The sequence below is a fragment of the Microcaecilia unicolor genome, chromosome 1 (genome assembly GCF_901765095.1).
Source record: "Microcaecilia unicolor chromosome 1, aMicUni1.1, whole genome shotgun sequence".
Classification (NCBI taxonomy): Eukaryota; Metazoa; Chordata; class Amphibia; order Gymnophiona; family Siphonopidae; genus Microcaecilia; species Microcaecilia unicolor.
Genome location: NC_044031.1, coordinates 714,401,206 through 714,427,740, shown reverse-complemented (window position 1 = coordinate 714,427,740; position 26,535 = coordinate 714,401,206). Strand labels below are relative to the sequence as shown.

Genomic DNA, 26,535 nt, shown 5'->3' with positions numbered 1-26,535 from the left:
ACACCCTCTTTTCAACTGCATGCATTAGAGTATACGTGCACCGTGTTATAGAATAAGCCTAGAAAGTTCTGCATGTAAATTCTATTTAAAGCCAATTAGTGCTGCTAATTGGTTAAGTACCAATTATCAGTGTCGATTAGCTCATTAATCAATTAAGTTGCGAACGCAACTTGGCAGTGTGGTCAAATTAGTGCACAGAATTTAAAGTGCCTTAAAGAGAATTTGGGGGTATGTGCTTTCATGAAATGGGCACAAATAAGGGTCAATACAATACAGGTTAGTCCCCAAATACAACAGTGTAACTTTTGGTTACACTGTACGAACTTCCATTGAAACATATAAAATATAAAGATCCTTTTAACGAACCACACTAAAAAGTGGTTGGCACTGGTGTCAGTGCGTGGGTTTTCCATGCACTGTGGCCACTTTTAGTGTGGTGGTAAAATGGCTAACACCGTATTTTTTTTGTAATGATCACACTTTCATTTTCCCAATGTTACATGGCCATTACCGCGGGAGCCCTTACCGCCATCTATTTCATGCTACAGTGCACAGTAATGTGCCCGTGGTACCCGATTAGTGCAGACATCACCACTCATGGACATACTCCCACGCTGGAATATAAAAAAATATTTTTTAGTACAGGATTAGTGCATGCTAAGTGGAAAACTACCATAAACACCTCAGTGCATCCCGTGGTAGTGCTCTTTTAGCATATGGTAGGCCTGCATTAGGCCTACCGTGCCTTAGTACAAGGGCCCCAAAGAGCACAGTGATCATAAAAATAAAAGAATATTTAAAAAGGAAGAAAAAAAGACCTCTGAAAAATACAGTCAAACAGCAGGACAATAGTTTCTGATGCCATTAAGGGTATCATTCCATCAGATTTTTTTTTTAAACTCCTTTATATCATATAGAAAAAAACGTTGAACGTAAATTTTCTGTTGCTGAAAAATAAGTTTATAATACACGTAAACTAATATTTTTCAGAGCACCATTTGTTAAACAATTTTGAAAAGAATCTGTGAGGTATCCACTGGATGTTCTTATTTAGGTGGTCTTTTACTAAGGTGCTCTAGCGTTTTTAGCTCTCGCTAAAAATCAGGTGGCGCTAAATGCTGAGACACCATAGGAATATAATGAGTGTGAGTTTTAGCTTGAGCTAAAAATGCTAGAGCACCTCGGTAAACTACTACTACTACTACTACTATTTAGCATTTCTATAGCGCTACAAGGCGTACGCAGCGCTGCACAAACATAGAAGAAAGACAGTCCCTGCTCAAAGAGCTTACAATCTAATAGCGACCCCCATAATTAATTCACTCAACTGTGACAAAAAAATAACATCTGCTGATACTTAAGTTAAAACCATCTACATCAATATAACTTCTGAAACCAATTCAAATACTTAGCTTGAGTTGACAAAGTATGCAATCAACTCTTCACAACTGCTTCAGTGCCGAAATTCGACACTTCCACTTCACAAAACTATCATGATGCTATAAGAGTTTCCTAAAGACTGCTTCAGGGATCATAATCCAGTATTCTACAAACTTCAGAAACATTTCTGTAATCAACATTGATATACCTCTATGAAATGTTTAGATAAAGTCCCCTCCCAACTCACTATACAGAGCCAAAATTTCTTGGCTGTTGCATGTGCCTGCCCAACGTTGTGACCACAAATTGCTCATTCACCATTTTATTATACAAATTGGGTCTACCCCAATTGGCAAATGCTTCAATCACAAACATTGGCACATCTCAACTCTTACTTATTGGTTGTCATCTGGATTCTTAAGTATCCTTTTTGCATAGCAAGAGAGAAACCAAATAGTAGACGATATAGAGTTTACAAATCAATTGTTTGACTCTTGGGGGAAGTTATTAATGTGGACTACTATTAAGATGTGTTATTTTACTGTTAACCCCAGTTATTAATAACTAGGTCTCATTGCATAAATTGGAACCTATGATTGCCCATCCCTGTAGCAAATCATGCAGCTCCCAAATGTTTTTTCCCAACCTTCAATATATATTCCCTTTTGTACAACCCACTCCCATGCATTCTCCTATCTTCACCTCACTCTGTCTGCATTATCTCTTCTCCCTCCACCACCCTTCAGTTCAAGAATAATGAAGAGTGAAGGAATTGAAGACCATGAAGTATAAGGGAGTCAAGTCAACTGTTGGGAAGGCAGATGATCAGCAGGTTTAATGGTTATAGACCACTGGCCTTCCTTGATAAATGAGGGCTGGTTGTCAATATTCACTGTTAGAAAAAAAAATTAGAAAAGGTACAGAGAAGGGTATGAAAGTGGTAAAGGGGATGGGATGACTTCCCTATGAGGAAAAGCTAAAGTGGCTAGGGCTCTTCAGCTTGGAGAAAAGATGGCTGAGGGGAGATATGATAGAAGTCTATAAAATAATGAGTGGAGTGGAATGGGTAGACATAATTGCATGCTTACTCTTTCCAAAAATACTAGGACTAGGGGGCACACAATGAAGCTAGAAAGTAGTAAATTTAAAATGAATCGGAGAAAATATTTCTTTGCTCAACGTGTAATTAAACTCTGGAATTCGTTGCCAGAGAATGTAGTAAAAAGTAGTTAGCTTACCTGGGTTTAAAAAAAGATTTGGGCAGCTTCCTAAAGGAAAAGTCCATAGACCATTATTAAAATGGACTTGGGGAAAATCCACTACTTATTTCTAGAATAAGCAGTATAAAATCTATTGTACTGTTTTGGGATCTTGCCAGGTACTTGAGACCTGGGTTGGTCACTGTTGGAAACAGGATGCTCGGCTTGATGGACCTTCAGTCTGTCCCAGAATGGCAATACTTATGTACTTATGGACTGTTAAGCAGCTGATAATACTGTTCATTTAAATATATGCAAACCAGTGGTAAAAATCTTGTTTTAAATTAAAGCATGTACTTAAACTGCGTCCAAAAGTTTTGCAATTGGGCACCTTATTTTGGTTAAACTTTCCCTGTGTGTATTAAAGCTAAACTCAGTTAAGTATGTATTTTTTGATCCTAAACAACTAAATTCCTTTTTAGATTCTAAGATGGCTGTTACACCTAAGTCATAATCAAGAATAGTAATTACTTCTACTCCATAATCAGTAGTAATAATCCTGGAATCTCTTATTCAAGCCTTCAAATCCTTATTGGTAGAGTTTTTCTCTATAATTCCCTTAAAATTGTGAATTGCCTCCATATTTGTGGTCTATAGATGAGTAAAGGATCATGTGATATTTGAATAAGTTTCATAGAATTGACTATATGAGATAGAATTTATCATGATGTGTCATCTTTTCTGTTTTCAAGAAATGTACTTGAATAAAATTGTAAATGTCTTAAAATAAAATAATAAATTAAACCATGCAAGTATGTTTGAAAGTCCATCAATTTACAATCTTTTTTCAGGTCTTCTGCTGCATTCCACGTAATGAAGCATGGCCATTACAATTCCAGATTTGGCAGTAAACATGGGTTAGAGTGCGTTGGCATGAATGAAAATGGGCTCATTTTTAACAACAATCCATCCATTTGGACACTAGTTCGGCCTTTCTTCATCAAAGGTAAATATTTACTGTGCTACATTGTACTCTAACCCATACTTTTGATATATATTGCAGTGAAAGATACTAATCACTATTGAAGAAATTCTAGAGCCCTTTTATAAAGCTTAGTGTGCGCTAACAGAATTAGCATATGCTAATTTCTAAGATGCCCATAGGTATATAATGGGCTTCCTAGAATTTAATGCACGCTAATGCCCATTAGTGCATGCTAAGCTTTAGTAAAAGGGCCCCTTAAGAGCAAATGAAAATTCTGCAAAGTCCATAAAATGATAAATACATGTGCTGTGTTCAATGATGTTGGCAGTTATAAAATATTCCCTTAAAATCTTGTAACACACCTGCAGGCTTATTTTTGAAAGAGAAGGGCACCCATCTTTTGACACAAATCGGGAGATGGGCGTCCTTCTCTCAGGGTTGCCCAAATCGGCATAATGGAAAGCCGATTTTGGGCATCCCAACTGCTCCCATCGTGGGATGACCAAACTTCCCGGGGGCGTGTCGGAGGCATAGCAAAGGCTGGACTGGGGCATGCCTAAACAGATGGGCGTCCTCGACCGATAATGGAAAAAAAAAGGGCGTCCTCGACCGATAATGGAAAAAAAAGGGCGTCCCTGATGAGCACTTGGCTGACTTTAATTGGTCCATTTTTTCTTACGACCAAGCCTCAAAAAGGTGCGCAAACTGACCAGATGACCAACGGAGGAAATCGAGGATGACCTCCCCTGACTCCCCCAGTGGTGACCAACCCCCTCCCACCCTGAAAAAAACAACTTTAAAAACTTTTTTTGCCAGCCTGAAATGTCATACTCAGATCCATCGCAGCAGCATGCAGGTCCCTGGGAGGGGAGGTGTGAGCGTCTCAGCAGAGACATAGCGAAGGCACGGACGTCCTTCTTTCAAACATTTTGGACGTTCAGGGGCGGCATGCAAATGAGCTAACAGTGAGCAGCTCATTTGCATGCGATTTCCTTCATGCATGCCCATTCCTTTCCGAATTGCTAAGGGATCAGTAAGGGAAGGGCTTTTTCCGTTCAGTTAGTGCATCAGTTAGTCCACTGCAGTGCCCCCAAGGGTGCCCGGTTGGTGTCCTGGCATGTCAGGGGGACCAGTGCACTACGAATGCTGGCTCCTCCCACGACCAAATGACTTGGATTTGGTCATTTTGAGATGGGCATCTTCGGTTTCCATTATCGCCGAAAACCGGGGACGACCATCTCTACGGTCGACCTAAATGTTGATTTTTGGGTGTCCCCGACCATATTATCGAAACGAATAATGGACGCCCATCTTATTTTGATAATACGGGTTTCCCCGACCCTTTATGGGACGTCCTGCAAGGACGCCCTCAGGAAAACTTGGGCGCCCCATTCAATTATGCCCCTCCATGAGTAGTAAGGGATCCTTTTACTAAGGTGCGCTGAAAAATGGCCTGCAGTAGTGTAGACGTGTGTTTTGGGCACACGCAGAATCCTTTTTCAGCGCACCTGCAAATCATGCCTTTTTTACTTTTGCCGAAAATGGACATGCGGCAAAATGAAAATTGCCACGCATCCATTTTGGGTCTGAGACCTTACCGTCAGCCATTGACCTAGAGGTAAAGTATTACGTGGTAACCAGGAGGTAATGACTTACACATACCAAATGCCACTTAGCACACTTAGCTGACAAGCGCCAGAAAATAAAAAATATTTTTCAGACGCGTGTAGCGGATTGCGCCAAATATGAAATTACCGCAAGGGCCACAAAGTAGCTGTGCAGTAACTCCATTTTGGCATGCATTGGGCATGCATTGACGCTTACATGGCTTAGTAAAAGGGCCCCTAAGTTATTAGGTACATAAGTGGAGAGATAGATAGATAGATAGATAGATAGATAGATAGATAGATAGATAGATAGATAGATAGATAGATAGATAGATAGATAGATCAGTGGTTCCCAAACCTGTCCTGGGAAACCCCAGTTAGTTAGTCAGCTGTTAAGAATCTGCAATGAATATTTATGGGATAGATTTGCATGTTCCATCTCCATTGCATGCAGGTTTCTTATATGCACATTCATTGTGGATATTCTGAAAACTCAGCTGGTTGGGGGTCCACCAAGACAGGTTTGGAATCACTTGTAGACAAGGACCAGTGCTAGGCAATTAGGTGCCCAAGGCAAACTTTCAGCCTTGCTCTCTCTGTTAACTTTCAGGTCCCTAGTCTCCCTCTTGATATTTTTATAATTAAACTCAGAATCATGATCACTTCAACATCACTCCTCCCAGAATGATCCTTTAAGAACAGATAACTGGACATCATAATTTCAAATACTTAAAAGTTAGTTTCACACTAAATTCTATAAATGGCACCCATTTGGGAGCTAAAAAAAATGAACACTAAATGTTATTCTTTAAATGGTACTCAAAGTTGGGTCACAATCAGGCTTATTTTCGAAAGGGATCGCCGGAGATCTTCCAACACAAATCGGGAGATCGCCGGCGATCTCTCAATCCCGGCCAAATCGGTATTATCAAAAGCCGATTTTGGCTGGCCCCAATTGCTTTTTCATTGTGGCGCCGGCCAACCTTCAAGGTGACGTGTTGGTACGGTAGCCAAGGTGGGAAGGGGGCGGAGCGGAGCGAGGTTACAAGATGGCCGGCTTCACCTTATTATGAAAAAAAAGACGCCAGCTCAAACGAGTACATAAGTACATAAGCACTGCCACGCTGGGAAAAGACCAAAGGTCCATCAAGCCCAGCACTCCGTCTCGGACAGCGGCCAATCCAGGCCCCAAGAACCTGGCAAAACCCCAAAATTTAATAACGATCAATGGACTTTTCCTTCAGGAATCTGTCCAGACCCCCTTTAAACTCAGCAAGGCCAGCTGCCGTCACTACCTTCTCCGGCAATGAGTTCCAGAGTCTAACCACACGCTGAGTAAAGAAAAACTTTCTCCAATTTGTTTTAAACATACCACATTCTAATTTCCTCTTGTGTCCCCTGGTTCTATTATTGTTAGAAAGCGTAAACAAACGCTTCACATCTGTCCGCTCTATCCCACTCATTATTTTGTACACCTCTATCATATCACCCCTCAGTCGCCTTTTCTCCAAGCTAAAGAGTCCTAGCCTTCTTAACCTCTCCTCATAAGGTAGTCGTCCCATCCCTTTTATCGCCCTTCTCTGCACCATGTATTTTTAGGACCAAGTCCCAAAAAAGAGCTCCAACTGACCAGATGACCAGCGGAGGGAAGCAGGGATCACCTCCCCTTACTCCTCAAGTGGTCACCAACCCCCTCCCACACACACACACAAAAATTAAAACATTTTTTTGCCAGCCTGTATGCCAGCCTCAAATGTCATACCCAGCTCCCTGACAGCAGTATGCAGGTCCCTGGAGCAGTTTTTAGTGGGTGCACTGCACTTCAGGCAGATGGACCCAGGCCCACCCCCCTACCTGTTACACTTGTGGTGGTTAATGTTGAGCCCTCCAAAAAACCCCAAAATCCACTGTACCCATTATGTAGGTGCCCCCCTTCACCCCTTAGGGCTATGATAATGGTGTAGACTTGTGGGCAGTGGGTTTTGGGGGGGATTTGGGGGGGCTTAGCACACAAGGGAAGGGTTCTATGCACCTGGAAGCTAATTTTGTTTTTGTTTTTTAAGATTTTTTAAGTGCCCCCTAGGGTGCCCGGTTGGTGTCTTGGCATGTAGTAGTAGTAGTAGTCAGGGGGGCCAGTGCATTACAAATGCTGGCTCCTCCCCCAGCCAAATGCCTTGCATTTCACCAGGTTTGAGATGGCCGAGTCCGGTTTCCATTATGGCTGAAAATCGGAGCCGGCCATCTCATTTAAACCCGGCGATCCTATTCCATACCCAGCGAGCAATTTGGCCAGCGCCAAGCATATTTCGAAAATACGCTTGGCTCCGCCCACTTACAGCACCGGGCCTGAAGATGGACGGCCATCAATTTCGCCGGCGCCATTCGATTATTCTCCTCAATATCAACAGAGGTTGGACTGATAAATCACCATACAAATGCTTAAATTTGTGTATAGGAAAAGAATGGGGGAAAAGGTCTCATTAGTCACCAGGTTTGTGCTCCACTTATTCAAATGTTAAGGATCCATGTTCGAAACCTTCGGGGATAAATCATTGATCAGAAAAATCCCCTTCCATCCAAAAACAAATAACGTGCACAAAAGATTGCTAGCGGTGATGTGTTAATAAATAAAGCAATGTGATACCTATTCTCGGCTCCACAAATCCCAACGGACATCCGTATCATCATCGCTTTGTCAATGTATTGGGGCTTGGAACAGTCACCTCACATGCCTGCTGCGAGTTATGCACGCAGGTTAGAGAAGCGAGCAGAGTAAGTAATCCCCCCTTTTTGCTTTTTTATTTTTATTGTTTGGTATTTTACTCTTTGGCATTTTATTTTGGATTGCTATGGAATTCAAGGATTTATGTGTTGAATGTAGCACAAAACACAAAAGCAGTGCGTCTAGATAGTTTGTGGATTTTGTGGGCTGGACTTGTTTCCCTTCTTACTTTTGGCATTCTGCAAGCTATTTAATCAGAATGTATATCATAGACGTGTTTTGTTTGATATAATTTTTATAAAAACTCAGGACACGATTGTTTATTGAGATATATTGATATACCACCTTTCTGTGGGTACATATATTATATGCAGGAACTTTTTCTGTCCCTAGTGGGCTCACAATATAACCCTTTGGGCTGTGTCAACATTGCGGCACGGCAGCTGATCGCGCAGCTTAGTAAACAGGAGGGTAAGTTTGTATCTGGAGCAATGGAGGGTTTAGGGCCCCTTTTACAAAGGCTTGCTGCATCTTGTTGCACTGGTGTTTTTCGGTTTTGTTTTATACTGTGTCACTTGATATCACCTTTTTTTAAAATGGTGTTTCGTTACATGTTTTGCTATATTTTGACAACTATAAGACTCCTGAGGCAGGTGCCTTCTCCGCCGAAACGCAAGATTGTGTTGAGTCATATATAGGGTTTTAATGTAGCTTTGAATTATTAATAAATATCCCAAAGTTTGAACATCAGTGGTCGCTCCCCCTTTTCAGTTTTTTGTTCTATAGGCGTAGACTGGGGGGGCGAGGGAGGGCAATGCCCCCCCAAACGACGATGAGGCGCCGCCGCGCCATTAGTTTAAAAAAAAAACACATGCAGGCACGCGGTCCTCTCCATCCACTTGGCTTCCCTGCCCTCTCTGTCTGCTCCCGCCTTCCTCTGACGTCAGAGGAAGGCGGGACGCAGACAGAGAGGGCAGGGAAGCCAAGCGGACGGAGAGGAGCGTGTCCGTCTACCCCTCTCTCTTCCTCCCTCCCTCCGGCGCAGGCAGCAGTCTTTTTCAGCGTTCCTGGCAGCGGTAGCGATGTACACGCTGCCTTCGCTCTGCCCCAAAGCTTCTCTTCAAGTTCCTGTTCCCGCATAGGTGGGAAACAGGAACTTGAAGAGAAGGCTTCCGGGGCAGACCGAAGGCAGCGTGTACATCACTACCGCTGCCAGGAATGCTGAAAAAGCTGAAGACTGTTGCCTGCGCCGGAGGGAGGGAGGAAGAGAGGGGGTAAACGGAGTCATGATCTTGGACCTCGGGGGGGGGGGCAGTAGAAGGAAGATGGATGGAACTGGGGGGTGGGGAGCAGAGGGAAGATGGATGGTACTGGGAGGGGTGGAGAGCAGAGGGAAGGAGCAAGAGATGGATGGGACTGGGAGGGGTGGGGAGCAGAGGGATGGACCAGGAGATGGATGGGATTGGGAGAGGTCAGGCACAGCAGAGGGAAGGAGCAGAAGATGGATGAGACGGAGGGATGGTGAGCAGAGGGAAGGAACAGAAGATGGATGGGACTGGGAGGGGTGGGGAGCAGAGGGAAGGAGCAAGAGATGGCTGGGACTGGGAGGGTGGGGAGCAGAGGGAAGCCTACTGGAAAGAAGACACTGCATAAAACAGAAGACACTGGGACCAAAGCGAATAGAAAAACTAAATGATCAGACAACAAAGGTAGATAAAAGTATTTTATTCATAATTTATTAATTGAAATGTGTCAGCTTTTTGAAATGTGCATATTTTGCCTGTAAATTTCAATTCCTTCCTCCATATTAGCATATCATTTGCATATGTATATATGCAAATGATATGCTAATATGCTCTGCCCATTCTTTGCCCCCCCCCAAATGAAACAGTCAAACTACACCTATGTAAAATATAAAGGAACATGCTAAAGTCAGATGGCATGTACATGTGTTACATGTGTATGTGAACATGTACACATGTAAATGACAATCCTGCAAGTATGTGCATAACTTTGATAGTACATACTTTACAGGTGGGTGTTCACATAACTGGCGATTGGGCGGATCATGGGCAGGGCTACACTTATGTATCTTATTGAATACTATAATTTATGTGCATATCTCCTGAATCTAAGTGATAGCATTTAGACCAGCTCTATGGCTGGCATAAGTACCGTGCCAAAACACATTTGTGCTTATTAGTGGCATAGCCATGGGGTCCTTGGGGACCTGGGCCCCGCAATTTGGGTGTGAGATCCCCCCCCCCCCAAGGTCTTCTGGTTTGGCTGACTGGGGTCCCGAAGCCCTCCTAGCAGAAGCTTTCCTGCGGCAATATTTGCCGCCATGCTGCCTGCCCTGCTTTCCCCCTCCCCCTCCCCCATGCACTTGCTTGTTTTTAGTGAAAACCTGACTGGCAAGGGGCACTTCAGGACTGGACTTGGGAAACACTGCTATAAAGCATCCTAGGCACCTACTTTCCTTTATAGAATAGGCTTCAAATAGACCATTTTAGCAAACACTAAAACCATTTAGTATTTCACTAAGAAGCCCTTTTACTAAGCCGCAGTAGGCACGAGCAAAAATCACTGCCGCAGAACCCAATGAGACATCCCGCAGTAATGTGCCTATCAGCGGCCGCTAATCCCGTCCCAACAAATATATATATTTTTTTTCAGCATGGGAGGCATGAATATGGGGCAGTGAGTAGGTGTACCCTGTGCTAATTGAGTAGTGCAGGCACATTGCCACACACTGCCCAATTACTACAGGGTTAATGCAGGAGCCCTTGGAAACTACAAAAGGTGTTAGTAATGGCCAAACACTAACTGGGAAAGTAATACACGGCCATTACAGAAAAATATAGAGATGCAGCCATTTTACCACTGCACTAAGGGGTCCTTCTACAAAGGTGAGCTGAAAAATGGCTTGCGATAGTGTAGGCGTGGGTTTGGGGTGAACATCAATCCATTATTCAGCGTGCCTGTAAAAAAGGCTTCTTTTTTGCCAAAAATAGATGTGTGGCAAAATCAAAATTGCTACGCATCCATTTTGGGAGTGAGACCTGACTGCCAGCCATAGACCTAGCGGTAAAGAATCTGGGCAGTAATGACCTACGCGCGTCAAATGCCACTTGGTGTGCATCCATTACATGTGCCAGAAAATAAAAATATTTTTTTAGACATGTGTAACGGACGTGTGCCAAAATTGAAATTACCGCAAGGGTCCACGCGGTAACTGGGCAGTAACTCCAATCTGGCGTGCGTTTGGCACACATAGTTGCCTATTCTGTTTATTTTTGAAGGAAAAGGGCGGCCATCTTACGACACAAATTGGGAGATGGCCGGCCTTCTCCTAAGGCTGGCCAAATCGGTATAATCAAAGCCAATTTTGGCCGGCTTCAACTGCTTTCCGTCGCAGGGCCCAGCCAAAGTTCAAGGGGGCATGTCGGCAGTGTACCGAAGGCGGGACGGGGGCGTGGTTTAAGAGATGGCCAGCCTGGCCAATAATGGAAAAAAGAAGGCCGGCCCTGACGAGCATTTGGCCAACTTTACTTGGTCCCTTTTTGTTCACGACCAAGCCTCGAAAGGTCCCCGAACTGGCCAGATGACCAGCGGAGGGAATCGGGGATCACCTCCCCTTACTACCCCCCAGTGGTCACCAACCCCCTCCCACCCCCCCCCCACCCCCCCAAAAAATTAAAAAACTTTTTTTTGCCAACCTCTATGCCAGCTTCAAATGTCATACCCAGCTCCATGACAGCAGTATGCAGGTCCCTGGAGCAGTTTTTAGTGGGTACTGTAGTGCACTTCAGGCAGGCGGACCCAGGCCCATACCCCCCTACCTGTTACACTTGTGGTGGTAAATAAGAGCCCTCCAAAACCCACCCGAAACCCACTGTACCCACATCTAGGTGAACCCCTAAACCCTTTAAGGGCTATGGTAGTGTTGTACAGTTGTGGGTAGTGGATTTTGGGGGGGGGGTTGGGGGGCTCAGCACCCAAGGTAAAGGAGCTATGCACGTGGGATCAATTTGTGAAGTCCACTGCAGTGCCCCCTAGGGTGCCCGGTGGTGTCCTGGCATGTGAGGGGGACCAGTGCACTAGAAATGCTGGCTACCTCCCACGACCAAATGGCTTGGATTTGGCCGGTTGAGATGGTCACCATTAGTTTCCATTATTGGCGAAAACCAATGGCAGCCATCTCTAACGCCGGCGATCTCTAAGGGCAGCCTAAATGTTGAGATTTGGCCGGCCCCAACTGTATTATCGAAACGAAAGATGCAGTTGGGTACGCCGCTTAACAGGGCCGTCATTAGAGATGGCCGCCCTTATAGATGGGCGCCCCCCATTCGATTATTCCCTACTACTACTACTATTACTACTATTTAGCATTTCTATAGCGCTGCAAGGCGTACGCAGCGCTGCACAAACATAGAAGAAAGACAGGGGCCTTAAAAGTGGCCACAGTGCGTGGGAAGCCTATGTACTGACAACAGCGCCGGCCACTTTTAAGTGTGGCTTAGTAAAAGGCCACTTAAATGAAATGAAACAAAAAAATTAAAATGGAACAACCCCCTATCCCCAAAACAACAACAACAACAACAACAAGAAATGAAATTTTCTGTGGAACAGAATGATTTGGGTTCACACTAATTTCTCCCTGTCCCTCATCCACCTGGCTCTCCCTGTCTCTCACCTAGCCCACCCTACCCTCATTCTGTGAGACTGTCACTGGAATGCTTTGATGTTTCACTTGTATATACTATTATTTATCAACATTTGCTTATTTTGGATCTGATGAAGAAGGATTACCTTCGAAAGCTAATGAAAAAATGTACTAAGTTAGTCCAATAAAAAAGGTATCATCTTATTTTCGTTTCTATGTTTTATTTTATTTCTATTGATTACCTTTAAAAGTGGACTAACATGGCTACCTCATCTCTCCACTAACTTCTCAAAACCCCGTTTTTAGCAAAAGTAAAACAGAAAGAGAAGTTGTATGTTTACTTGGAATTAAGTTCTTTTTGACTGTTTTATTTCAGCAAGAGGCGCATTCTTTTATGAATATTAACCTAAAATGTTAACAGAAAATATGTGTAAACTGACAGAATTATCTGTTTCTTGGTGTCTGTGAAATTTCAGCTTTGTCAGGGCCGGTCATTACACAGGCTGCAGAAATCTGTGCCAAAACAACAATAGCAAATCTGGAGAGATTGCATCAGGTGACCAATGAGATTGGAAATGTGAATGCACTGGTGCTAATGAGGCTGATTATGATGGACACCTCCAACAAGCTCTTCCTGAGGATGCCTATAGATGGTAAAGAGCTGGATCTCCAGCTAAAATTAATGTTTGACTGTCTGTTTACCATTAGAAATGAGGGACGAATTAGCTCTATATTAAACCCCAGGCAAACATACAGTTGTGCCCCCACCTACCCCCTCCCCCCCACACACACACACACAAACCCACTATGGACACTCATTTACTTCTTTTCTCTCCTCAGCCCCCTACTTTCAAGTTTCACGTTTATTTAAAACTAGTAAACATGGCCCGTTTCTGGCGCCGATGAAACGGGCGCTAGCGGGCACGGGACTCCCTTCCCCTCCCCTTACGGTACCTGTTCCATCGGCCCAGGAAAGAAAGAACCCCCTCTTTCCTCCCGTAGTGGTGGCTTCCTTGCTGCATCGTGTGGGAGTCCGGCTCTCGGCGTTTCAAAATGGCTGCCGAGAGTTGAAGTCTCGCGAGGCAGCTTGAACTCTCGGCGGCCATTTTCAAACACTGAGAGGCGGACTCCCACACTTTGCAGCAAGGAAGCCACCGCTACGGGAGGAAAGAGGGGGCTCTTTCTTTCCTGGGCCGACGGAACAGGTACCTCTAGACCACCAGGGAGACATGCGTAAGGGGAGGGGAGGTGACAGGGGCGAGGGAGGTTGGTGAGGTTAAGCGTGTGCTACCGTGGGCGGGACGGTAAGTTGTAAGGGGCGGGGCTATGTGGCGAAAGGGGCCGGGTTCATGTGCACATCGGCGGCGGCTGGGATTTGTTGGAAGGGGAGGAGTAGGGAAACTACTGCTCCCCCTGTGTTAATTTGTTTTCGTGTTCCGCCCTCGACGTCATCACGTGTGACGCGAGAGCGGGGCATGAAGATGTTGTGGCTTCACCACCATGAAACCACGAACCGGTGTGTGAGTGACTTCAGTGACGTCAGGGTCCTCAGAACGTTGAGGCTGCGTTTTATTATAGTAGATGTACTATCCTGCCCAACAGATAAACCATCTGAACAGCTTACAGTCTAAAAAATATAGTACAGTTGATGTACTGGACAAAAAAGGAGTGGGGACTACAGTATTAGATAGGATAGCAGGGGGAGAACGTAGGAGATTAGAGATTGTGCTATCCAAGACCTGCTTCCAGTGCTCCCAGCACAGGTCAGCAGGGCTAGCGGAAGGCATCTGTAAAAAGAAATAGAAACATAGAAACATGACGGCAGATAAAGGCCAGATGGCCCATCCAGTCTGCCCATCCTCTGTATCCCCTAACTCTTCCTTTTCCTACGGGATCCCACGTGCATAGAAACAGAGAAATGTGACGGAAATGTTTTGAGATCTGCCTAGAATCGCATTCACTATCCCTGCCCTCCTCAATCTTGATTCACGGCCTTTCTACCACATTGCATCTCTCCATAAGTAGCAGGGAAAAGTGCAGTACTTTGTGAGTATGCATGGGGACTAGTAGGCCAACCCAACCATTAGGCAAGACTAGGCAATCGCCGAGGGAAGCAGCGTATTGGGGGCAGCAAAGGGCAGCTGCAGTCAAAGAAAATAGATCCTGACAAACTCAAAAAAACTTCAGCACTTGGTTTAACAACCTGCATTTGTATAGGATGTTTATATGATGACCATGATTGTTGAATTTAATTATCAAAATCTCGGGGGTGGGCTGCAGGCTTGAAAGTTAATTGAGGGGGAGGGGTATAAGGTTGAAGGTTTGTCTATAGTGCCCACCACCCATGCACCACTCTAGGGACTAGGCAAGCACATGTTCGAATGGACAGCTTAATTTAGAGCTGTACAGCTGCCAATTACCCAGTTCTAGCAGGGAGATTTTAGGCTGGTCTCATAATGCACCCTATCCTGGAGCATTATGGGACCTGCAGCACTGATTTCAGTGGGTAGATTCAGGGACTTCAAATACCACACTGCACTAGAATGTAAGTTTAAAACCAGGACTGGCTAAAATGTCTACCTCCAGGAACAGGGTGATTTGGCAGCTCTATATTCCTTTTGCTTTTCAAATACAAGAAAGTCTCTAGATGATTTTTTTAGCATTGTGTATTGATAACTCTATAAGATTCTGCATGTAAGATGGAGGTGAAGCATAAATTATTTGGTGGGTGAATGCACATAATTTGAAACTAATGTGTGAACTTATAGTAGGTTGAGTAGAAGCAGGGTCGCTTTGGAGTATCGGGTAGCTTTAAGTACAAGATGAGTTGCTGTGTTTTGAGCAGTTGTAATTTTCTGATTTGTGAGGTCTTAAGTCCTGCATAGACCGCTTTGCAGTAATGTGATTTTGATAGTACCAAAGATTGAGTTAAAGATCTGAAAATTGTGTTTAGTGTCCATAATAATTTGAATACATTAGACACTAATTTGGATACTTGTGGTTCAAATGAGAGGTGTTGATCAATTATTATTCCCAGGATTTTCAAATTATGCTCCAGTGGATAAGTTTTGTTACCAATAGTAAAAGTAGAAGAAGTAATTGGTTGGTGAGGGTTTGTTAGTATTCCGAATTTGGTTTTCTCTCTGTTAAGTTTCAGTTTGAAATTGTTGCCCATGATTCCATTAGGTCTAGGCCTGATTTTATATTGGTTAAGATTTCGATATCATTGTCAAAAGTGACATAGGTTGTAACATCATTGGCATACATGAAACAGTGAAACATGTGATTCAAGTAGATAAACCTAGGGTGCCATCATTATATTAAACAGGATGGGGGAGAGAAGCAAGGTAGTTGACACCCGGGGCTGGTCATTTTATAATACCCCCTCCCAGAAGCGGAGCCAGAATGAGGCAGGTTGATGGCGTGGGGGGAGCGAGAGTGGACATCCGCCGATGCACATTTTCAGTGCAACAGGATGAAAAAAAATAGGCGCCAGCAGAACTCCATTTGGGGGAGCAGCCACTCCCCTGGCGCCCCACCTAGCTATGCCACTGCTCCCTCCAAAATCCAGTACTAGGCATACCGAGAATACAAAACACTCAAGACCTATAGAGTAATTCTACCATACCATAAGCAGTAATTTCTATGAGTCACACAAGGAAAAGGAAAGCATCTTAAACACTACAGTGAAGCACTAGAACATCAATTCACCTATTGTAAAATGAAACCAGACAGAATAGTACAGATCGTCGATCCTGCACAGTCAATGCCAACTGAAAGCCATGTCTTTTTCACAAACACAGATACACCCTAATCCACTATAGAATAAGTAATCATAAACTTTCTATTTAGACAAAAATTAAACTGAACCCCCAAGATACCAGACTCTGCATACAATGCAACAGCACAGACTAAACAGAACTGTTCCTAGTACTGTGCAAATATAAAAACAGCAGATGTAATTTGAAAAAAACTAACAATACCAATCACCACTTTACAAATTAACAAATAGAAATAAAACAAATATAGAAAATAAAATAATACCATTTTATTGGACTGATACATTTAGCTTTCAGTGGCCAAAACCTCCTTCCTCAGGTCAATACAGTATAGTGCTGTTACAGTATCCTATGCTGACCTGAGGAAGGGGGTTTTGTTCTCCGAAAGTTAGTCAAAATGTATTAAAATTAGTCCAATAAAAAGATTACCTTATTTACATGTTCTATTTATAAACATTTATTAAGACAGCTACAATACTACTTTATCCTAAAGCAAAAAAAATAAAAATATTTATTTTATTTACAGTTTTGTTGTCTCTGGTTTCTGCTTTCCTCATCTTCTTTTCATTGTCTTCCTTCCATCTAGCATGTCTTTGCTCTCTCTCTGCCATCCAGTGTCTGCCCTCTCTACTGTCCCCTCCATCCAATGTCTGCCCTCTCTCCCTGCCCCTTCCATCCACTGTCTGCCCTCTCTCCCCCTTCTATCCACATCTGCCCTATCTCTCCCTTCCATCCAAATCTGCCCTCTATCGCTTTCCCTTCCATCTACCATCTGCCCATCTGCCCTCTTTCTCTCCCCCTTCCATCCACTGTCTGCCCTTTCTATCCTTTCCATCTACTGTATGCCCTTTCTCTCTGCCCCTTCAATCTACCACTTACCCTCCCTCTCCCATCCATCCAGGGTCTGCCCTCCCTCTCACTCCCCCTTCCATCCAGTATCTGTCCCCCCCCCTCTTTGCCCCCTCTTTTCGGCCCCCAGTTCCAGTGGAGCACCCCCCCCCCCCCCACCTGCTGACACCCGGGGCAGACCGGACCGCTCCGCCCTTGGTACGCTCGCTGGAGAGAAGAGAGCCTTGTGGCACTTCGCAATTAGATGAGGCCTGATTGTTTTACTTAGTAGAACCTAGAGCTGAGAAAGCCCTTGAACCACTGAAGAACGTTGCCAGATATACCAATAAAATCTAACAGATTGAGTAGAATGTCATGGTCCACTGTATCAAAAGTGCTGGACATATCAATTGTAAGATGATGATCTTTCTGTCTTTACTTAGCTCTTTCTGAACTTTGCAATAAGCATTGTTAGGACTGTTTTGGTGCTATAAAAGGACCTGAAACTGATTGGCAGGCATGTAATATCGAGAAAGAGTAAGATAGTCCATGAGTTGTTGGGTAACCTGGCCTTCCATTATTTTAATTAACAGTGGGTTAGAGGCTGCAGGCCTGTAGTATGAAACTTCATTCAAGCTGGATTGTAGTTTTTTGGGAATTGGGTTTAGGATTATAAGTACATAAGTAATGCCATACTGGGAAAAGACCAAGGGTCCATCGAGCCCAGCATCCTGTCCACGACAGTGGCCAATCCAGGCCAAGGGCACCTGGCAAGCTTCCCAACGTACAAACATTCTATACATGTTATTCCTGGAATTTTGGAGTTTTCCAAGTCCGTTAGTAGCGGTTTATGGACTTGTCCTTTAGGAAACCGTCCAACCCCTTTTTAAACTCTGCTAAGCTAACCGCCTTCACCACTTTCTCCGGCAACGAATTCCAGAGTTTAATTACACGTTGGGTGAAGAAAACTTTTCTCCGATTTGTTTTAAATTTACTACACTGTAGTTTCATCGCATGCCCCCTAGTCCTAGTATTTTTGGAAAGCGTGAACAGATGCTTCACATCCACCAGTTCCACTTCACTCATTATTCTATATACCTCTATCATGTCTCCCCTCAGCCGTCTCTTCTCCAAGCTGTATAGCCCTAGCCTCCTTAGTCTTTCTTCATAGGGAAGTTGTCCCATCCCCGCTATCATTTTAGTCGCCCTTCGCTGCACCTTTTCCAATTCTACTATATCTTTCTTGAGATGCGGCGACCAGAATTGAACACAATACTCAAGGTGCGGTCGCACCATGGAGCGATACAACGGCATTATAACATCCTCACACCTGTTTTCCATACCTTTCCTGATAATACCCAACATTCTATTCGCTTTCTTAGCCGCAGCAGCACACTGAGCAGAAGGTTTCAGTGTGTTATCGATGACGACACCCAGATCCTTTTCTTGGTCCGTAACTCCTAACGTGGAACCTTGCATGACGTAGCTATAATTCGGGTTCTTTTTTCCCACATGCATCACCTTGCACTTGCTCACATTAAACATCATCTGCCATTTAGCCGCCCAGTCTCCCAGTCTCGTAAGGTCCTCTTGTAATTTTTCACAATCCTGTCGCGATTTAACGACTTTGAATAACTTTGTGTCATCAGCAAATTTAATTACCTCGCTAGTTACTCCCATCTCTAAATCATTTATAAATATATTAAAAAGCAGCGGTCCTAGCACGGACCCCTGAGGAACCCCACTAAGTACCCTTCTCCATTGTGAATACTGCCCATTTAACCCCACTCTCTGTTTCCTATCCTTCAACCAGTTTTTAATCCACAATAGGACATTTCCTCCTATCCCATGACCCTCCAATTTCCTCTGTAGCCTTTCATGAGGTACCTTGTCAAACGCCTTTTGAAAATCCAGATACACAATATCAACCGACTCCCCTTTGTCCACATGTTTGTTCACTCCTTCAAAGAATTGAAGTAAATTGGTCAGGCAAGATTTCCCCACACAAAAGCCATGCTGACTTGGTCTCAGTAATCCATGTCCTTGGATGTGCTCTGTAATTTTGTTTTTAATAATAGCCTCTACCATTTCCCCGGCACCGACGTCAGACTTATTTTTCCATTTCTTGAAGGAAAATTCCATGAGATAGTATGTTATATTTGATTGCAAGCATTGTAGGAACTGTTCAGGAATATTATAACATCTGCAAAGTTATAATATTATCTCCCTCTATAGGGAAAAATGTTTAGGGGCCCTTTTACCAAGCAGCATTAAAAGGAGGCCTGTAGTGGCATCGGCATGTGGGATTGTTGTATGCCAAAACCACCTTTCACCACAGTGGGTCAAAGTTTAAAAAAAAGAAAGGGCAGTAAATGGCCCTGGGGTACATAAAAAATTGCCCTGTGGCCATTTACTCCTGGATCCCTTACCACCTCCTATTTAGGAGATGGTGAGGGCTCCTGTGCTAACCCTGCTGTAATCATGCAGTGTGTGACACTGCCCAATTACCACCAGTCATACCTACTCTCTGCCCACCAGCACTAGAAAGTAAAACATATTTTCTAGACTGGAAATGACACTCAGCAGACCCAGAACTACCACTGGACTCTTAGGCGAACCCAGCGGTAGGACCAATTTGCTGTGCGCAAACCCAGCGGTAGCCCTACTGCCTCTTTGTAAAAGGGTCCCTCAGTGCGCACTAATGGACATTAGCGTGTGCTAAATGCTATGTGGCCCATAGGTATAAAATGGGCTGTGCAGCATTCAGTGCTTGCTAATTCCATTTGCGTGTGCTAAGCTTTAGTAAACGGGCTTCTTAGTGACTTAGGTCTTAACCCCCGGATTCTATTTATGGTGCCTAGATTCCGCACATAACAATACTCACATAACCTAATTAGTGTAACAAGGTAATCAGCATTTTTAACAGCACTTAACAAGCAATAACGAGCACTAATTGGCAATAATTACAATTTATGCATGGAAATTGCTAAGTGTATTCTATAAAGAACTGCGCCTAAATTGTAAAGTACGCAGTTCAAAGTAAACACATGTAGCTTAAAAAGGGGCATGTTTATAGGCGTATTTATGGGTGTTTCATGGGTGTTTCAACATTTCTGCGCATAGTTACAGAATACGGGTCAGTGCACCTAAATCTATGCACAGGGATTTACACCAGGTTTTTACTGGTGTAAATAGATGTGCGTTCATTTAGGCACTACGGTATCAACTAAGCGTATTCTATATACCACGCCTAAATCTTATAGAATACGCTTAGTTCCGCACTGATTTTTTAGGCGCCAAATGGCTATGTTATCCCAACACATTTATTTTTTCTTGCTTTTTCAACGTTTATTTTCAGAATATGACATGGTACATAAAATCCAGAAGTACTTCGATGCCTGGCAGACACTCTTATTGAAGCCTGACATCTACTTTAAGATTTCTTGGTTATATAAGAAGTATCAGAAGGCAGCGTAAGTATCAATTATGCAGACACTAATGGAAAAACACTGAATGAACTAGCTTAAATAGCACAGCAAATGAGAGGTTACACAATCCTTTCTATCTTTAGTTTGGCAGTGTTGTTTGTCTCTATGGTATGAATTCTGTGCATTCCTCTCTTGCAGTTCCGAGAGGCCCCAGAAAGCAAGAGTTCCCTTTGCAGTCGCTCTTTGATCTAGTGGACCAACTTGCTCTCAGGGACCCTTTCTAAAAATTGTCACTTGACCAGTGGTTTAAAGACAAAAATCAGGACAGGCCAAAGAACTGCAACAATACCAATGCAATTCAGCAGATCAATATAAATGCCTAGGAAGTGTTACCATACGATCATTCAGTGTGAAACTCGGTAATAACTATTGAAACGCTAATTTTAAGATATCTACTTCCAGCACTCTGCAAATTATGGTATTACATGAAGATTCTACCCATAGTTACTTGAACTTTGAGATCCTAACATTTTCTTCACCCTTTACCCGCAACCCCTATATTGATTATTTACCACAAGATTTTTGAGGGAAGGGATTAGCACCATCTACCACAACAAGAGTATAATAACCATCGAAAAAGTTTTGCAGTATAATTGTTGCAGTTGTTCTACTCTACCAGAATATAACTGGCTCTCATACTATTAGAAATATATTATTGGGCAAAGAAAATGACATCACTGATCAGTGATGTACGCTTAAGAAAAGCACTCTAATGGAGACATTGAGGAGCATAATCGAAAGGGGCGCCCAAGTTTTCCTGAGGATGTCCTCGCAGGATGTCCCGGCGAAGGGGCGGGAAAACCCATATTAACGAAACAAGATGGGCGTCCATCTTTCATTTCGATAATACGGTCAGGGATGCCCAAATTGCGAAATTAGGTCAACCTTAGAGATGGTCATCCCCGATTTTCGGCGATAATGGAAAACGAGGACGCCTATCTCAGAAATGACCAAATGCAAGCCCTTTGGTCGTGGGAGAAGCCAGCATTCGTAGTGCACTGGTCCCCCTGACAGGCCAAGACACCAACCGGGCACCCTAGGGGGCACTGCAGTGGACTTCAGAAATTGCTCCCAGGTGTATAGCTACCTTACCTTGTGTGCTGAGCCCCCCAAACCCCCCCTAAAACCCACTCCCCACAACTGTACACCATTACCATAGCCTTTATGGGTGAAGGGGGGCACCTACATGTGGGTATAGTGGGTTTGTGGTGGGTTTTGGAGGGCTCACATTTACCACCACAAGTGTAATGAAATGACAGGGACCTGGGGAAAAGAAGAAGCGATATGGATCACCTTAAAAAGAGAGGATAGAACTACTGTCCACTTGGGTGTTGTCTACAGACCCCCCACATAATTAGAGGAACTAGATAAAGATCTGATTGCAGATATTCAAAAATTAGGAAAGAAAAAAGAGGTTCTATTGATGGGAGATTTCAATCTGCCGGATGTAGATTGGAAGGTTCCATCTGCCAAATCAGAAAGAAGTAGAGAGATCGTTAATGCTTTCCAAAGTGCTCTGCTCAGACAGATGGTGACGGAACCCACGAGGGAGGGAGCGATGCTGGATCTGGTGCTCACAAATGGGGATAGTGTGTCAAATGTGCGAGTGTGTGCACATCTGGGAAACAGTGACCATCAAACGGTTTGGTTTGATATAACAGCTGAAGTGGAGGGCGGCCACTCTAAACTCAAAGTCCTGGATTTCAAGCGTGCTGACTTTAGTAAAATGGGGGAATACCTGAGGAAGGAGATGATGGGCTGGGAGGACAAACAGGAAGTGGAAGGGCAGTGGTCCAGGCTGAAAGAAGCAATAAATAGGGCCACAGACCTTTATGTAAGGAGAGTAAATAAAAGCAAGAGGAAAAGGAAACCGATATGGTTCTCCCAGCAAGTGGCTGAGAAAATAAAGGCTAAAGAGTTGGCGTTCCAGAAATATAGACAATCTCAAGAAGAGGAACACAGGGAGGAATACCGGATGAAACTGAAAGAAGCCAAGAGAGAGGTACGTCTGGCGAAGGCGCAAGCGGAAGAACAAATGGCTAGAAATGTAAGGAGGGGCGACAAAAATTTCTTCAGATATATTAGTGAAAGAAGAAGGACTAAAAAGGGAATTGTGAGACTAAAAGATACAGCGAACCGCTATGTAGATAATGATGAAGAAAAAGCCAATTTACTAAATAGCTACTTTTGTTCGGTTTTCACTGAAGAAAATCCTGGAGAAGGACCACGAGGGACTGGCAAAAGTACACCTGAGAATGGAATGGATATAGCACCGTTCACGGAAGAGAGTGTGTATCAACAACTTGGAAAGCTAAAGGTGGACAAAGCCATGGGACCGGACGGGATCCACCCCAGAATATTGAGGGAGCTCAGAGAGGTCCTGGCAAGTCCTCTTAAAGATTTGTTTAATAAATCCTTGGAGACGGGAGAGGTTCCGAGGGATTGGAGAACGGCGGAGGTGGTCCCTCTTCACAAAAGTGGGGATAGGGAAGAAGCTGGAAACTACAGGCCGGTAAGCCTCACTTCGGTTATTGGAAAAGTAATGGAAACCATGCTGAAGGAAAGGATAGTGAATTTCCTGGAAGCCAATAAGTTGCAAGATCCGAGACAACATGGTTTCACCAAAGGGAAATCGTGCCAAACGAATCTCATTGAATTCTTTGACTGGGTGACGGGAGAATTAAATCAAGGACGTGCTATGGACGTCATCTACTTAGATTTCAGCAAGGCTTTTGACACGGTTCCCCACAGGAGGCTCTTAAATAAACTAGACGGCCTGAAGATAGGACCCGAAGTGGTGAACTGGATTAGGAACTGGTTGACGGACAGACGCCAGAGGGTGGTGGTCAATGGAGTTCGCTCGGAGGAGGGAAAGGTGAGTAGTGGAGTGCCTCAGGGATCGGTGCTGGGGCCGATTCTGTTCAATATATTTGTGAGTGACATTGCCGAAGGGTTACAAGGTAAAGTTTGCCTTTTTGCGGATGACACCAAGATTTCCAACAGAGTGGACACCCCGGAGGGTGTGGAAAACATGAAAAAAGATCTGAAGAAGCTAGAAGAATGGTCTAACGTTTGGCAATTAAAATTCAATGCGAAGAAATGCAAAGTGATGCACTTAGGGAGTAGAAATCCAAGGGAGACGTATGTGTTAGGCGGAGAGAGTCTGATAGGCACGGACGGGGAGAGGGATCTTGGGGTGATAGTATCTGAGGACCTGAAGGCGATGAAACAGTGCAACAAGGCGGTGGCGGTAGCTAGAAGATTGCTAGGCTGTATAGAGAGAGGAGTGATCAGCAGAAGAAAGGAGGTTTTAATGCCCCTGTATAAGACGTTGGTGAGGCCCCACCTGGAGTATTGTGTTCAGTTTTGGAGGCCGTATCTTGCGAAGGATGTTAAAAAAATGGAAGCGGTGCAAAGGAAAGCTACGAGGATGGTATGGGATTTACGTTCCAAGACTTATGAAGAGAGGCTTACCGACCTGAACATGTACACCCTGGAGGAAAGGAGGAACAGGGGTGATATGATACAGACATTCAAATATTTGAAAGGTATTAATCCGCAAACGAATCTTTTCCGGAGATGGGAAGGCGGTAGAACGAGAGGACATGAAATGAGATTGAAGGGGGCAGACTCAGGAAAGATGTCAGGAAGTATTTTTTCACGGAGAGGGTGGTGGACGCTTGGAATGCCCTCCCACGGGAGGTGGTGGAGATGAAAACGGTAACGGAGTTCAAACATGCGTGGGATATGCATAGAGGAATCCTGTGCAGAAGGAATGGATCCTCAGAAGCTTAGCTGAAATTGGGTGGTGGAGCAGTTGGGGGGAAGAGGGGGGTGGTTGGGAGGCAAGGATAGGGGAGGGCAGACTTATACGGTCTGTACCAGAGCCGGTGATGGGAGGCGGGACTGGTGGTTGGGAGGCGGGTAATACTGCTGGGCAGACTTATATGGTCTGTGCCCTGAAAAGGACAGGTACAAATTCAAGGTAATGTATACACATATGAGTTTGTCTTGGGCAGACTGGATGGACCATGCAGGTCTTTTTCTGCCGTCATCTACTATGTTACAATGTAACAGGTAGGGGGGATGGGCCTGGGTCCACCTGCCTGAATTACACTGCACCCACTAAAACTGCTTCAGGGACCTGCATAATGCTGTCGTGCAGCCGGGTATGATATCTGAGGCTGGCATAGAGGCTGGAAAAAATATTTAAAAAATATTTTTTTGAGGGTGGGAGGGGGTTAGTGGCCACTGGGGTAGTAAGGGGAGGTCATCCCCGATTCCCTCCAGTGGCCATCTGGTCATTTAGGGCACATTTTTGTGGCTTGGTCGTAAGAAAAAAAGGACCAGGTAAAGTCATCCAAGTGTTCATCAGGGACGCCCTTCTTTTTTCCATTATTGGTCGAGGACGCCCATGTGTTAGGCACGCCCCAGTTCCACCTTACCTACGCCTCCAACACGCCCCCATGAACTTTGGTCATCCCCACGACGGAAAGCAGTTGAGGACGACCAAAATTGGCTTTTGATTATGCTGATTTGGGCGACCCTGTGAGAAGGACGCCCACCTTGCGATTTGTGTCGAAAGATGGGCGCCCTTCTCTTTTGAAAATAAGCCTGATTATCACCGCCACTAAAATAAAGGCTAAGCAAAAGAAACTTTGTCATAGATGAATTCTGGAGTTGAGCTTTAAAGCAGGGCAGATATCCGTGAGTGTCATAAATAACTTTAGCCAGGAAAAGAGAACAGCAAAATTCCACAATCACTAAAGTAAAAACATCTCACCTACTCTGCCCCTTCAAAGATCAGGATGGTTGTGTTTTGGGCTTTGTAACCTCTCAGTGGATGTATTGGTTGAGATGTTAACGAAGATACATTTCAAAATAAAAAAAGAAACTGTTTAGAGGAGTTTAAGAGGGGAAGTTATCAAAGTGGGCTACCGTTAAGATGAGTTATTTTGCAGCTAACCAATGTTATTAGTAACTAGATCTCGTTGCATAAAATGGGACCTGGGCTAAAATAGCATGTTAATTAAAATAACACATCTTAACATTACCCCATGTTAATAACTATGTCCCTGGAAAGAAAAAGGAACTGAAAAGAATCCCACGTAGAATGTAGTGAACAAACGATAGTGGGAAGTTGGAGGAGGCTTGAAAGAGACCAGGGACACTGGAGAGAACACTGTTCGAATTGCACTTTGCTATAGGCGCCTCGCAATCACAAAGGTCTTCCTCATTCACAAAAGTGAGTTCTCTATTTCTGGATTTAAACAGTGTTTTCAACAATTTATGACCCCTGAGTCAGGCACTTCGTGCCAAAACATGGTGCTGTGTCGGGCTTTGCATATTCTTGCATGTATCGTCAATAAAGTGTTTTATATCATAGTTAAACATCCTGTGTCCTTGGTCTCTCTCAAGCCTCCTTCAACTTCCCACTATCGTCTAATAACTATGTCCCTCAATCTCTGGTAACTAGAGCTGATATTGTGATGTCATAATGCCTCATTCCACCAATGCCTAAGAGTCAACCTCATCAGTGGTATCACAATGGTTTGATTGCCCTGTACGTGGCTCACTTTTTTTACATATAGCAGGGATTTTTTCTACAGATCTTTCTTTACTCTTTAATGAAGGAAGAAAGTTATTAACATGGCTTACCATTAAGATGTGTTATTTTACTGTTAACCCCAGTTATTAGTAACTAGGTCTCATTGCATACAATGGGACCTGTACTAAAATAGCATTACATTCTGAAAAGTCCCAGCAGCTGTGTTTGCCGTCAGCAATGGCTTACAATTATGCTGACACTAGTTGCTGGTCCTAGCTTGTAAGATAGTCTTCCTGGATATATAAGATTATGTTCTAATGTACAACAGTTTAA

At 44.0% G+C, this 26,535-nt stretch overlaps 1 protein-coding gene across 1 annotated transcript in view; it reads left to right on the top strand.

The window, feature by feature from the left end:
• The window catches only part of LOC115461704 (aromatase), an 85,170-nt gene that overhangs the window by 18,404 nt on the left and 40,231 nt on the right, over positions 1-26,535 (top strand). The window contains exons 3-5 of the mRNA XM_030191736.1: positions 3,431-3,585; positions 13,036-13,212; positions 20,525-20,639. Of these exons, the coding sequence (XP_030047596.1) occupies positions 3,431-3,585; positions 13,036-13,212; positions 20,525-20,639 (447 nt within the window). The remainder of the gene's footprint in view (positions 1-3,430; positions 3,586-13,035; positions 13,213-20,524; positions 20,640-26,535) is intronic.